The 12,154-nt window shown below is 48.7% G+C and overlaps 1 protein-coding gene across 1 annotated transcript in view; it reads left to right on the top strand.

The window, feature by feature from the left end:
* Positions 1-12,148, top strand: part of AGXT (alanine--glyoxylate and serine--pyruvate aminotransferase) — a 19,378-nt gene extending 7,230 nt beyond the window's left edge. The window contains exons 3-11 of the mRNA XM_006016022.3: positions 1,588-1,652; positions 2,790-2,890; positions 3,644-3,714; positions 4,627-4,711; positions 5,915-6,010; positions 7,300-7,369; positions 8,072-8,167; positions 8,613-8,741; positions 11,931-12,148. Coding sequence (XP_006016084.2) covers positions 1,588-1,652; positions 2,790-2,890; positions 3,644-3,714; positions 4,627-4,711; positions 5,915-6,010; positions 7,300-7,369; positions 8,072-8,167; positions 8,613-8,741; positions 11,931-12,038 — 821 coding nt within the window. The 3' untranslated portion in view covers positions 12,039-12,148. The remainder of the gene's footprint in view (positions 1-1,587; positions 1,653-2,789; positions 2,891-3,643; positions 3,715-4,626; positions 4,712-5,914; positions 6,011-7,299; positions 7,370-8,071; positions 8,168-8,612; positions 8,742-11,930) is intronic.
* Positions 12,149-12,154: the final 6 nt, after the last annotated feature.

The raw sequence follows: 12,154 nt of genomic DNA on the forward strand, positions 1-12,154 counted from the left end.
ATGGTCAGAGTGTACACCTGTGATGACGATGGCTCAATTTTTTTATGGAGAAACCTGACTGGATTTGGTGACCCTATCCCAGTATTTGTGGCCTGGATGCAAGGATCTGTGGGGTTGTTCAGTGGCATACATGTGTATTCTCTGACCCACCTGGACACTTCTCTGTTCCTGCTTCCTAGTGGCTGGAGAGGGCATCTGCTGCCTAGAAACTCAGGGTTTCTGAGTTTAATCATTTCCCTTCTCTTTTCTTGCATTTTATTATTTTTCCACTGGACAAATTCCCATGAGGCCAGGCTGGACTTTGGCAGGCACCTTCACAAGCATGTTAATACGTGACTTATTATTACTTACAGAGATCACCACATGGAGCTGGTTACAGTCCACAAGCTGGGGAGCAGGATGGGTGGCACCATGGCAATGCCCCCTCCTGACCACATTCCCTTTGGTGTGCTGCTCTGCGCTGCTGACTCTGCTAATTCTCTGGACCCCACACAAAGGAAACACAAGCATTGGGATGGGGGCTTTAAGGGCACCTTGCCGGTTGTATGTGTGTTGGGCAGGCACTGTGAGCCTGGCTTTAGAGCCTGGGCATATTCTGACAAAACTTTCTGCCCTCTGGTGCTGCATGAGCCAATCACACTGGGCTTGTTTTTACAAGTGCTCAATGGGTCCATGGATGGGATCAGCCTCTGAGTCACTCATGGTCAATGCCATGTTAAGGCATGGCTCCATGGGGGCCCAGGCACCAGGCCCATTATTTGCAGGAGCCCCAAGACTCATGAGACAGTGATGAATCCAGATGTATGCCACATATCCCCCTGCATGGGGTGCAGATGTTCAGGAGTATAACATAGAAAAAGGACTGAAGCAGAGGCACGCAGGCAGCCATAAATGCAAGGATGCAGTGACACAGAACGCTGGTTGTACCCACTGTGCACTCAAGCACAATCACTTGCCATGTGATGAGATGGGTAGGAGGCCCAAGCAATGATGCACCCAGGGCCTACAGATGACCCTGCTCATGATACATCAGTGCTGCAGCCCTGTCCTGTCCTAGAAGGGCCTCCCCAGGTACACACCAAACCCAGAGATGGAGCTCCTCCATTGCTCTGGGACACCATCCTGCTGCCACTGCTTTGGAGAACTCAGTCTTCCGGATGCTTTACAGCAGATGTTGAGCACCCCTCAAAGCAGTGTCATCATCACATTTCCAGGTTTGGCCAGAGCAGGGGGCCACGCTCAGAATTGTCCCACCCAGGACCTCCTAAGGACACAGTGCAGACATCCCCTCAGCTTCTGCCTCAGCTCTCACAGCATGAACTTGACCAGCTTTGGAGCCTGCCCTACCCCATCCCACATGTGTGTCAGCAGTGACACCCACATGATAAAACAATGGGCAAGGGGTACTACGCATCTTGTCCTGCTTTGCCTTTCCCTGGCAGCACCATTTATTCCTCACTGTGTAGTGTTTGGAGTTCAAAGCTACTGGTGCTGTTCTAGAGGTGAAGGCAGGACAGACAGCTGTGGCTATCGTGCTGTGGCCACAGCAGCTCTGAGCACTGTCTCTCTGCCCCTTTCCTCTTGCAGGAGCTGATGTTCAACAGATGGTGAAGTCCCCTGGAGAGTACTTTACACTCAAGGACATTGAGCAGGTGAGTCCTGGCTGCGCCATACAAAAGTCACAGCAGAACTGGACAGCCATGCTCAGGGACTGACTACAGCAGCCTGGCTGACCCTGGCCTGACGGGCTGTAAGGGGAGGCTGGAATTCACATGTTGCTGTCATCACAGCCATTGGGTGTGGACATGTGACATGTTAACACCGACATAACTGATACTGATTGTTTATACCTATGTAAGTTGCACCGATATCTGGAGCAAATGCATGCCAGGTTTCCAGAGGTGGCTGCACTCAGTAGATACTCTTGGCCCTAGGTGGCTAGGAAGCTAATAATAGCCTGTTTGCATTGAGCAAAGGGATATCTGGGGATGCAGCAGACTAGAGCCCTGGACTTAACAGCAATGCAATTTATAGCAGTGAATCCAAGACTTTCCAAGTGGTAAATGTACACCACAGTAGAGTGGCTTAGCCTGGTGTTAGAATTTATGTGTCCATTCCACTTTCACACCAGTGTACAGGTCGATGACACTGCTATAAATGGCTCCTCTCTCTGCACCACTGCGAGTAAGACAAGACACGAAAGGGACATATGTGCCAGGCAAAAAAGGAGCTGTGTTCTCTAGTGCCCTGCTTGAATCCTGAAGGCATAGGTATCTTGTGTGTTATCTGGGACAGCCCTGCCACTCACATTTCTGCTCCAGGCTCACCTCTACCTACAGCTGACAGACCACCTCCCAACCTGGAGATGAAGTTCATGGGGAGCTGCTCCCATGAATGGGGGAAAGATGATAGAAACCCAGAAGTGTTTGCTTTTAAGTGTTACAAATGGGGGAGGACAGTAAGAGTGGTGTGTGCCTTCGAAGGCAGCCTGAGGTGCTGGTTGCATCCCAAAGATGCACCCATTCCCCAGCTGCCTTTTTCCATTGTACACAGGGTACAGCCAAAGGGCTCCTTGGCAGCCACATCCCACTGCCTCACATTCCCTGCACTCCACTGTTTGCTGGGGAGAGGGATGCCTGGGCCTGTCCTCTACTCTGAGCAAGGGTCAGCTGGAAGGGATGATCCAGCTCACTGAATCCTTCCTTCTGGTGGATTTTCTCCCATGGCCCTTGCCATTTTACTCTTGATATTTATTCTCTCTCTCTCTCTCTCTCTGTTGCCCACTCAAGGGTCTGGCACAACACAAGCCAGCAGTGCTCTTCATCACACATGGGGAGTCATCCAGTGGTGTGCTCCAGCCGCTGGATGGCCTTGGGGAGCTTTGCCACAGGTCAGTATGAGTGCCAGGCCAACAGCCTGGCCACAAGCACATTCATGTCAAGCAAAGGTGTCAGGTTTTTTGGTGAAACTTAGAACATCTCCCAGGAGCTCAAAGAAGGAGCCCTTTGCTCTCTAGAATCCAGCAAGGTCACAGGCATCAGTCAGCTGTTATCAGTAGCAGATCCAGGGACCAGGGAAAGTCTTGCAGCTTCCCAGCTTTGGCTATGCTGTGCATGAGCAGTGAGCTCTGAGGTGACCAGCTGGTGGGGACAGAGGGAAGCTGGCACCCAGGGGCTGGGTGGAGAATGAAGTCACAGCTGTGGTACTTTAAACCTTGTTAAGCTGAAAAAGAAAAGATGGGGAAGGGAGTAAAGGGAAAGTCAAGGCTGCTAAAAGGCCTTGTTATGCCAAGGCCTTGTTAAGCAAGGCCTTAGCAAAGCAGTCTTAGGGGTACAGGCTGTAGTCTATCCAGTTCTGGCCAACTCACATCCCACCGTGCTGTGGGTTACACTAGCTTTCCCATGTAAAGCATAAGAACAGGTGTTTCCCACTAACCATGGCGTTTCTGCTTTCCCCTGGGGCAAAGCTGTGTAGGTCCGAGTCCCTGCCAGAGCTGCTGTAGGGGTTTACTTGCCCTGAGGATGGAGGTATTCCAGAAGGGCCCTGGACAATCTAGGACTGAATCTGGGGCAGAGACAAAGAGAGAGGCTTTGGGGCATGAATACAAGCCACTTGACCTTTACTCTTCCCTTCCCCCTACTAGGTATGGCAGCCTGCTGCTGGTGGACTCAGTAGCATCACTGGGTGGTGCTCCTATCTTCATGGACCAGCAGGGTAGGGAACAACTAGTTCAGTTTGCTTATCTGGGATATTAACCCATCCCTGCCATCACTGTGCTTGAAATGCATGGGGAGGACAAGGTCCCTGCTGTAAGGGAGGCTGCGGATTACACTCTGGGGCAGGGGAGGAGGGAAAGATGGGCTGGGGGCTCTCCACTGCCATAACACTCCAGCACTAGTCTCTAGGATGACAGCAGTGGAGAGGAATTGCTTCTGGCATAAGGGTGAGCTCTTCCACAGCAAGGGCTCCTCTAGAGAACAGCCCTAAGTGTAAAAGACATAGTTCCTCTCCAAACTGGTTTAAATACAGTTACAGCCATAAATCTGCATGACTGGTGTTTTGCAAGCAGCCTTGCAAGACCCTGCAACCCTCTGCAGATGTGCCCAGGCTTCATTTATCATGATTAGGTTAAAGGACTGCCTTATGGTGCTGCTTCTATTTGCTTTCAAATGTGGGCACTTTTAAAGCACTTTATTGGGACACATACTGATCCAGTCCACCAGGTGACTAAGGGGAGCTGGCAGAGTTTAAAGGGGAGCTGGCACTGTTTCCTCAGGCTGTTGGATAATAGGTTGAGTACAGAGGAGTGGACATTAGGCAGGTTGGTGTGTCTGGCTGGTAATGGACAGCCCTGCTGAGATCCTGCTGTTTCTGACATGCATATGGAGACTGAGAGGAGATGTCGGTGTTTCTTGCTCTCAACTGAAGAGTGGCTGAAGTCCTTGAAGGGTTGGGATTGAGTGGCTGGCTTATTTGTAACAAAATGTGCAGCATTTTCTGGCATGGATGCAAATATAAGGGGGAACTAGCTGCTGCTTACCTCCAGAGGGGCAGCCCCTAGCCTTTGCTTTGTAATCAGCACTATGTTGCAAGATTTCTAACAAGCTGTTTTCCCTTTTAATATAGAGATTGACATTTTATACTCAGGATCTCAGAAAGTGCTAAATGTTCCCCCTGGCACTGCTCCAATCTCCTTCAGCGAGAGAGCCAGGTAAGAATAGCCTCACCCTCTCTCCATCATTAGGTGGGGACAGCAGTAAGACACACTCTTGGATGGAGCATCAGTTCCTAGCAAGAACCATGTGCATGGTCTAGACAAATTAACAGGGAACTGGTACAATCTGCAAGAGGATTTAAGCAGTGAACATCTGTGTCACACTAGAACTGGGCCTGGTGTGATGCAAAGGGCAAAGAGAAAGTTGCCAACAAATGCCACAGTTTCAGATTAAAGTGCAGGAACACTGAGGTTTTGTTTTTACTGCCACAAAGGTGGGGATAATTCAAGCACAATGACGATCTTGCTGTGGATTGCTGGACAGAGATGAGCGGAGTTGGTGTTCAGCAGTAGGTCAGCCTCAGCTTTATTCCCTGTGGTCCATGTTGTTTACTTCACCTCACATTAGTCCCCCGTGCCTCCTCTAGAGTTTTGAGCTGGACAATTCTAGTTATCCCATAGTAAAACAAACTGTTTTTTCAGCGTAGACAAGTAGTTCCCAGTCTTTTTTGCCTTCTTCTGGACTTGCAACCCAACTTTGGATCTGACCCCATCCATGGTAATTGAATTTTGGTGGCATATGGCCTCAAATGGGATCACGACACCTAGTTTGGGAATTCCTAGCCTAAATCTATTCTAAACCTATGGCCACTGGCACATCAAAATCCCATCTGGTCAGTGCTTCTTTGAGCCACTGGATTCCTAAGGACTTCACTGTGCAGCCAAAGCCACTGGTTACTGGCTCGGTTCTGCCCAGTCCAGTGGTTGCCCTGTGTGCTCAGACACTCAGCATTCAACACAATCACCTTTTACCTCAGCTCTAATTTATTAAGTCTACTTTTTGAGGCAAATGTAGAACCTCTGTCTTTAAGCAATATTCACTTGAATGAAGTTATCTGCTTAAACGTTGGCAAGATCAGAGCCTTATTTTCAGTATTTTGAGTTTTGGCTTAGAGCAGTTTTGAAAAATTCCAAGGAGATGACCCATTTGTAGGAGTTTAAAATCATCAGCACTTTAGCTAAGCATAGAAAGGAGTGGCAGATCAATCTCTCTTGTTCTCCATCCTCCACCAGGAGGAGCAAGCTTAAATTGGCAGTAGAATCTGCTGTGTCTGAGCAGGGAAATGAAACCCAAGGCTCTGGCTGATGGGCAGGGATCCTAGAATGAGCCACTCAGATTTCTTATGTATTCTTTGGCAGGAAGAAGAGTTTAAACAGGAAGACAAAGCCTCCCTCTTTCTACCTGGACCTGGGCTGGCTGGCTAACTACTGGGGCTGTGATGGCAAGCCAAGAATGTGAGGGGCAAGCCCTGGGATTTGAGCCCAGGTTCCATCCTGGTCCTGCATGCAGCTCCTTTACAATGGATTAATACCAAGTGAACTCAGTCTTGACTCTTACACAAGTTTTCACCCAGAATATGAACCATCTCTACCTCAGTCCAAATCAAAATGCCACTCAGCCCCAATCCTAACTTCCCTTTGCCCCAGGCCCCAACCCTCACACAAAGGAAACCTACCCTGAGCTCCAACCCCTTTATCCACCCTTATTGAATGCAAACCTAAACCTCATTCTGCCCTTCAGACACATTCATGCTCTGACTCCAGCTCAGTTCATTAGATTTTCCAGAGAAAAAATGTTGAAGGCAAGTGGACTAGAGCAGTGGGAGGCCAACATTTGTGGCAGGTGTGCTACAAATTAAGCTTCACATCCTCTCCAAATGCCACTCTGATCCTTTCCCCTGCCTGATTTCCTGCTCTGCTTTCTGCTCCCTGCCCTGTCTGCAGCTTTGATCCCTGTCCCTTCCCCAATCTGCCATGTGCCACACAGCACAGGCTGCCTCTACCATTTTTGGCCTGCATGCTGCAGGTTGGCCAATCCTGGACTAGAGAATGCAATATTTCTTGTATAGCACAAATTTATTGACACCTTGCCATCAACCTCTTTGGAGTCAGTAGATTCACTGCTGCTTTTTAGCCTTAATGCAATCCCAACCTCCAATGTCCTCATAGTAGCCTCATTTCATTTCCTATCTCTGCCCCCCACTTATGAGACAGAAAGATGTAGTCAGGATGAAGCATGGTTTCTGGTGGCTTAGCCCGTGGAATCTGTTTTGCTCTCGGTGGTCATGTCTACACAAGACACTTTAATGCACATTGCCTAATTTAATGTGCATTATGGGCACATGTTTATACATGCACATCCTTAATGTGCATTAAAATGGTGAAATTAAGCTAATTGCACCTAAATTTGATACCTTCAGCTGCAGGTATCAAATTTAGGCACAATTAGTTAAAGCACATTAATGCACATATAGACGCAACCAGGCACTAACTTTAGTGCTGGATCTACCCAGCCACTAGGGGCACAGGGCAGGGCTGCAAGGACTTGGCACTAACTTTAATGCCAAGTGCACTAACTTTAGTGCCAAGTGCACGTGTAGACACCTGCCAAAAATCGTTTAATGCGCATTAAATTCAATTGCGCTTAAATGCATGTGTAGACGCACCCATTATTGATTTGGACAGACTGGTTTGATCCACTTATGGCATGTTCTCATGAACAGTATGTTGCATGCAATTTACAGGTACCACCACACACCACCCGTCAATAACTTCTTCAGCCTGAGAGAGGGCTTAGCTATACTGGCTGAACAGGTGAGCAGCTGTGAGAGACATCCCGGGCTGTAGAACTCAGGTGGGAGGGGAGGGAAAATAAAGACATAAGAGCAGAAAGGAATATGAGATAAGAGTCATTCAGCTGTGTGTTATTTAGGGCAAATGTCTGCCATTCTAGGGCTTGATTTTTAAGTGCATCTGAGTACTGAAAGATGTAGCTTGGTATCTAAGTAGTTTTGAAAATCCCACTAGGCAGTGATCAGCATGTTTAGATGCCTAAGTCTGGCCTTTTGAGCTGCTGGAAGAACCCATCTAGACAGTCCTGAAGACTAGTCCTGTATTTAACCATAGAATGGGCAGCTGCACTACAGCGTTCTCCAAAGGGTGGGCCTTGACTGTGCCCAGGACAGTTCTCCTATTAAAGTAATGGACTTATTCAGCCTCTACAGCCATCTAGTCTGTTGCCTTCCTGTTGAGTTTGGTAAGAAGGGTGCCCTCAAGCCAATGAAGACAGGACTTGTTTTATACAGGTCATCCAATGGCCATCAGCTGATAACACATTTTGGTTCCTCCCAATCTCAGTGAGCTTCAAAGTGGTGCATCAGACTCCAAATTGCCCAATAGGGACCAACCTTTTCCCATACAGGTGAAGTGTTAAATCATATTTCTCCCTGCTCTGTCACAATGCATGACCCACAGTGATCATTCCCTGTTTAATGCTTCTCTCTCCCTTGTGCACAGGGGCTGGAGAACTCCTGGAAGTTGCACAAGGAGAACTGCCTCTACCTACATGAGGGGCTGCAGAAGCTGGGCCTCAAACTCTTTGTGAAGGAAGAGGTAGGACACAGATTGAGATTGCTGGGCACTGAGAGAGCCCTTGGAGCAGATCCCTCCCTGCTGCATTTCTAGTCATGTGGGTAGAACTCTGCCATGGAGGAGTGGTGCAGTGAGCCATGGAGAAAGAGCGCTGTGATGGGATGTAGCTCAGGACAAGCAAGGCCAAATCCTCATCTGGTGCAAATAAGCATAGCTCTAATGACTTTATCAAAGCCTTGGTAATTCATCCCAGCTAGAAATCTGGCCCCATATTTTAAAAGGCTTTCTAAGGAGGCATTCAGTACCTGAGAGACTCCCACCCAAACACAGCCTCTCCCATAGAAAGCAGTTATCATCCCAAATGGGAAGGTCTGCAGCATGACAGAGGAAGGGCATAGAGGACTGTCTGCACAAGTCCAGAGGATAGCTGTTGGCTGGACCTGACCTCCATGTCTCTGTTTTCCAGGCGGCAAGGCTTCCAACCGTCACCACCATTGTAGTGCCTGAGGGATATGACTGGAAAGAGATCACGGAGTTCCTTATGAATAAATATGCGATTGAGATCACAGGGGGCTTGGGGCCTTCAGTAGGAAAGGTGGGTACAAACTGACAGCCAAAGGCAGAACCTTCCCAAGAGGTGGGGACTGACATGAATATGTTCCCATGCAATTCTCAACAGATTAAGGACCCAGTTCCACTCTCAGTTCCCTCCACATCCATCTGGAGCAGCTCTATGGGCTCCAATAGATTTACAGAAATAGAACCACAGAGAGGAATGCCCTGCCCTAGGAGGACATTTTATGTGCTCTCTGTAGCCAACGAGCCTTGGCCTTCACCTGACAGTACCACCTGGACCACTTCTTTTCTGATGTTCCCTTATTTCTCCTCTAAGCAAGAAATCTATTTCCTGCAAAGTAATCCCAGTCTAGTATCTGGAAAGTATCAAGCAGGGCAGCTTCCTGGACAGTAATGAAATCCTTTTTGTTAGTATCCCTGGATGACCTGGTGCTGGTGTAATTCCCTTAAAAAGTATCATTGTTCTCTCATCGTGCATTTTAAATCAGGTTGCATCAGGCAGAGAGAGGCATTTCCCATGGGATTATTATTAGCCCAAATAGTTACCCTACATTGAATACGGTTGGGAAAAGTGGAGATGCTCCAATGAAATCTTTTTCACAAAGAGAGGGAAGTTCCAATAAGGGCATGATATTTCTGCTGTCTTTAGGTCTCATACACTGTGTAGCTTCTGCAAGTACCAGTAGATAGTGCCTCTTGCACTGCTCTAGGAAAATACTCAGGAGAAGTTTGCAGTCTTGTCATGAAGTTGTTGGGTTTTTTTTAAACAAAGTTGTTCTATGCAGGACTTTGTTTGGAAGAAATATGATGCCCATCCCTTCCCTAGTTGAAGAACTGTTCCTTATTTGATGCTCAATTCATCTCCTGTTGAAGGTGACAGAAAGATCTGCACCCATTTCTATTGGAGCTGGAGTGACTCAAGCCAGTGCAAGAGGCACAGCTCCAGAAGTCATGATCTAAATGTTATAATGTGCTACAGAACAAACCACTGGAATTCACCTTCCTTTCAGACTGACCTTTGCTGTTTATTTTCTGTACCGAGGTCAGATGAGATCAGCTTGACCTACAATGTGTATAGCCAGGAGCACACCTCCATTTGCCTTGGACTTCTCAAATAATACCATAAATATGTATAGGCGGTTGGCTGCAGGCAGCTTTTAGCACAGGTCTGGAGGAAGGCTTGAATTCACACTTCTGGCATACCAGCAAGAGGTGTTAATCCAGGGATGGGCAAAATACAGCCCACGGGCCAAATACAGTCCATGGAGTGACTTTGTCTGGCTCACCGTGGGTCCCTCAGTCTCACCTGGCCCAGACACTGCCCTGCCCATGGTGCATTCTGCTGCTTTCAGGCACACAGTGAGGCTGGGGTGGCTCTGCGGTTGGACTTCATTTGTAGGCAGCCCAGACAGCAGCAGCTCCTTCTGGCTGCCACCACCACCACCAGCCCCATGGAAACTGGTGGGGACCTGCAGATACAGCCCCGGCCCTGGCCCTGCCCCAGCCTACCTTGTGCCCACTATGGACCCGCCCTAACCGGAGCAGACCAGCTCTGGACCATATGGGACCCATGCACATAGCCGTGGCCCTAGGCCTTCTTATATCTGCTCCAGACCTGCCTGCCCAGGGTGATCAGTGGCAGCAGTTGCAGCGGCTTGGCAGAAGCTACTGCTGGGCATGGGGGGGCAAAGAAAAGACGTCACCTCCCCCTCACCGCTGCTGGACCTTTCTTGCTGCAGCTGCATGGAGCCCATGCCTGGGCTGCCCTGCAGCTCCTCTTTGTCACCATCACCATTGCCATCAGCGCCACCTCCGGGCCACCCAGCATGGCAGCAGTGACAGCGGAGAAAATGTGCAGGGCAACCCAGGCGCAGGCTCTGGGTGGCTGTACGAAGAAAGGCCCAACAACAATGAGGAGGAGATAGCCACTTTTCCCCCGCACCTGGCAGCAGCTTCTGCCTGGCTGCCACCTCTGCTCATCATGGACAGGCCAGTGTGGAGCTGCCACAAGGTGGCCTAGGCCAGGGCTGTGCGTGTGGGTCCCAGCTGCTCTCGCACTCTGGCCGGGGTGAGTCTGGAGCAGGTGCGGGGTGTGCAAGGGCTGTGCACTCAGTTGCTGCTGGGCACCAGTGGCGGTGGCAGGGAGGAACTGTAGGGTGCACAGGCTCCGGGCTGTTGTGGGCTGGGGAGGAGGGTGCTGACTGGCCCACAACAGCTCCCCAAAACTGCCTATGTAACCCATGAACCCAAATAATTGCCCACCCCTGCCGGTTAATCACTCTGGCACCATGCCCCTTTTTCTGCAGAATGTCCTTTATTGTCTTTAACCATAGACACTCATCTGAGGAGAAACTCAACCTTAAAGTTATGGAGCACAATTATACAAGATCTTTACTGCACAGTTGACTAATTACCTGTGCAGTAAACATCTCAGTGTCTACAAGTGCACCCCTATTATAGCACATAAAACTAATAAACTCAGCAACAGTAAATACAAGTACTACCCTGCTCCGGAGTTTTGTTGTGCACAGCAGTGCCCAGGCTGGTGGGCTGACTCCCTGAGCCCCCTGCCAGTTGGGGCTGTTGCAACCCATTTCAATGTGCTTCAGTCCAGGTGCATATGTAGACACAAGCTCGACAGCAATAAGCTAAAAGCTCTGGAGCTTATTGCTGCGCATTCACAGGCAGGTGTAGATGCGCCCACAGCATATTTCATCTTGGCCATCTTAGCAAGCAGAAGTAGAGCAGGTGTCAACAAAGGAGAAGCTGAAAATTCCTTTTATTCCTATTTTACTGGGATTGGCTCCAATGACATTATTTTATGTTTTATTATTAAGTACAGCCAATCCCAATAAAAAGAATATACATTTATATTAATGTGTTTATATACACACATGCACACAGTCTGATTCTTCACTTCTTGCAATTGTAGAGTTTACACTATTGCAAAGTGGACATGAATGGAGCTTAGCACTATTTGGATCTGCCAGCATGTTCCACCTACTGCATGTACCTAACATGCAGCATACTGGAGAATCAAGCCTATCCCATGGTAGGCATGTAGGAAATCACTGTTGAGTGCATGGTTTTCATCTCCCCATGGCCCTTGAATCCACTCTGGAACATGAAATGTAACTTCTGTCTAGGACAAGTATCAGAGAACTTAGTGCATCCTACTGATAATTATTATTCTTTACTCTCACCTCAGGTTCTTCGAATAGGACTCATGGGCTATAACTCCACCAAATTCAATGTCAACAGAGTCCTCCATGCCCTGAAAGATGCCCTCCAGCATTGTCACAAAAGCAAGATGTGAGTTCCTTGTGCTGCAGCTTCAGAAACAAGGATGGAGAGGCCAGCTCAGGCCTTGGTCATGCCATTATCTTATCTAGAATTCAAATCAGAAGGTGGAAAGGAGATGGTGCCCTCTTT

The sequence above is a fragment of the Alligator sinensis genome, unplaced genomic scaffold (assembly GCF_000455745.1).
Source record: "Alligator sinensis unplaced genomic scaffold, ASM45574v1 scaffold237_1, whole genome shotgun sequence".
Lineage (NCBI taxonomy): Eukaryota > Metazoa > Chordata > Crocodylia > Alligatoridae > Alligator > Alligator sinensis.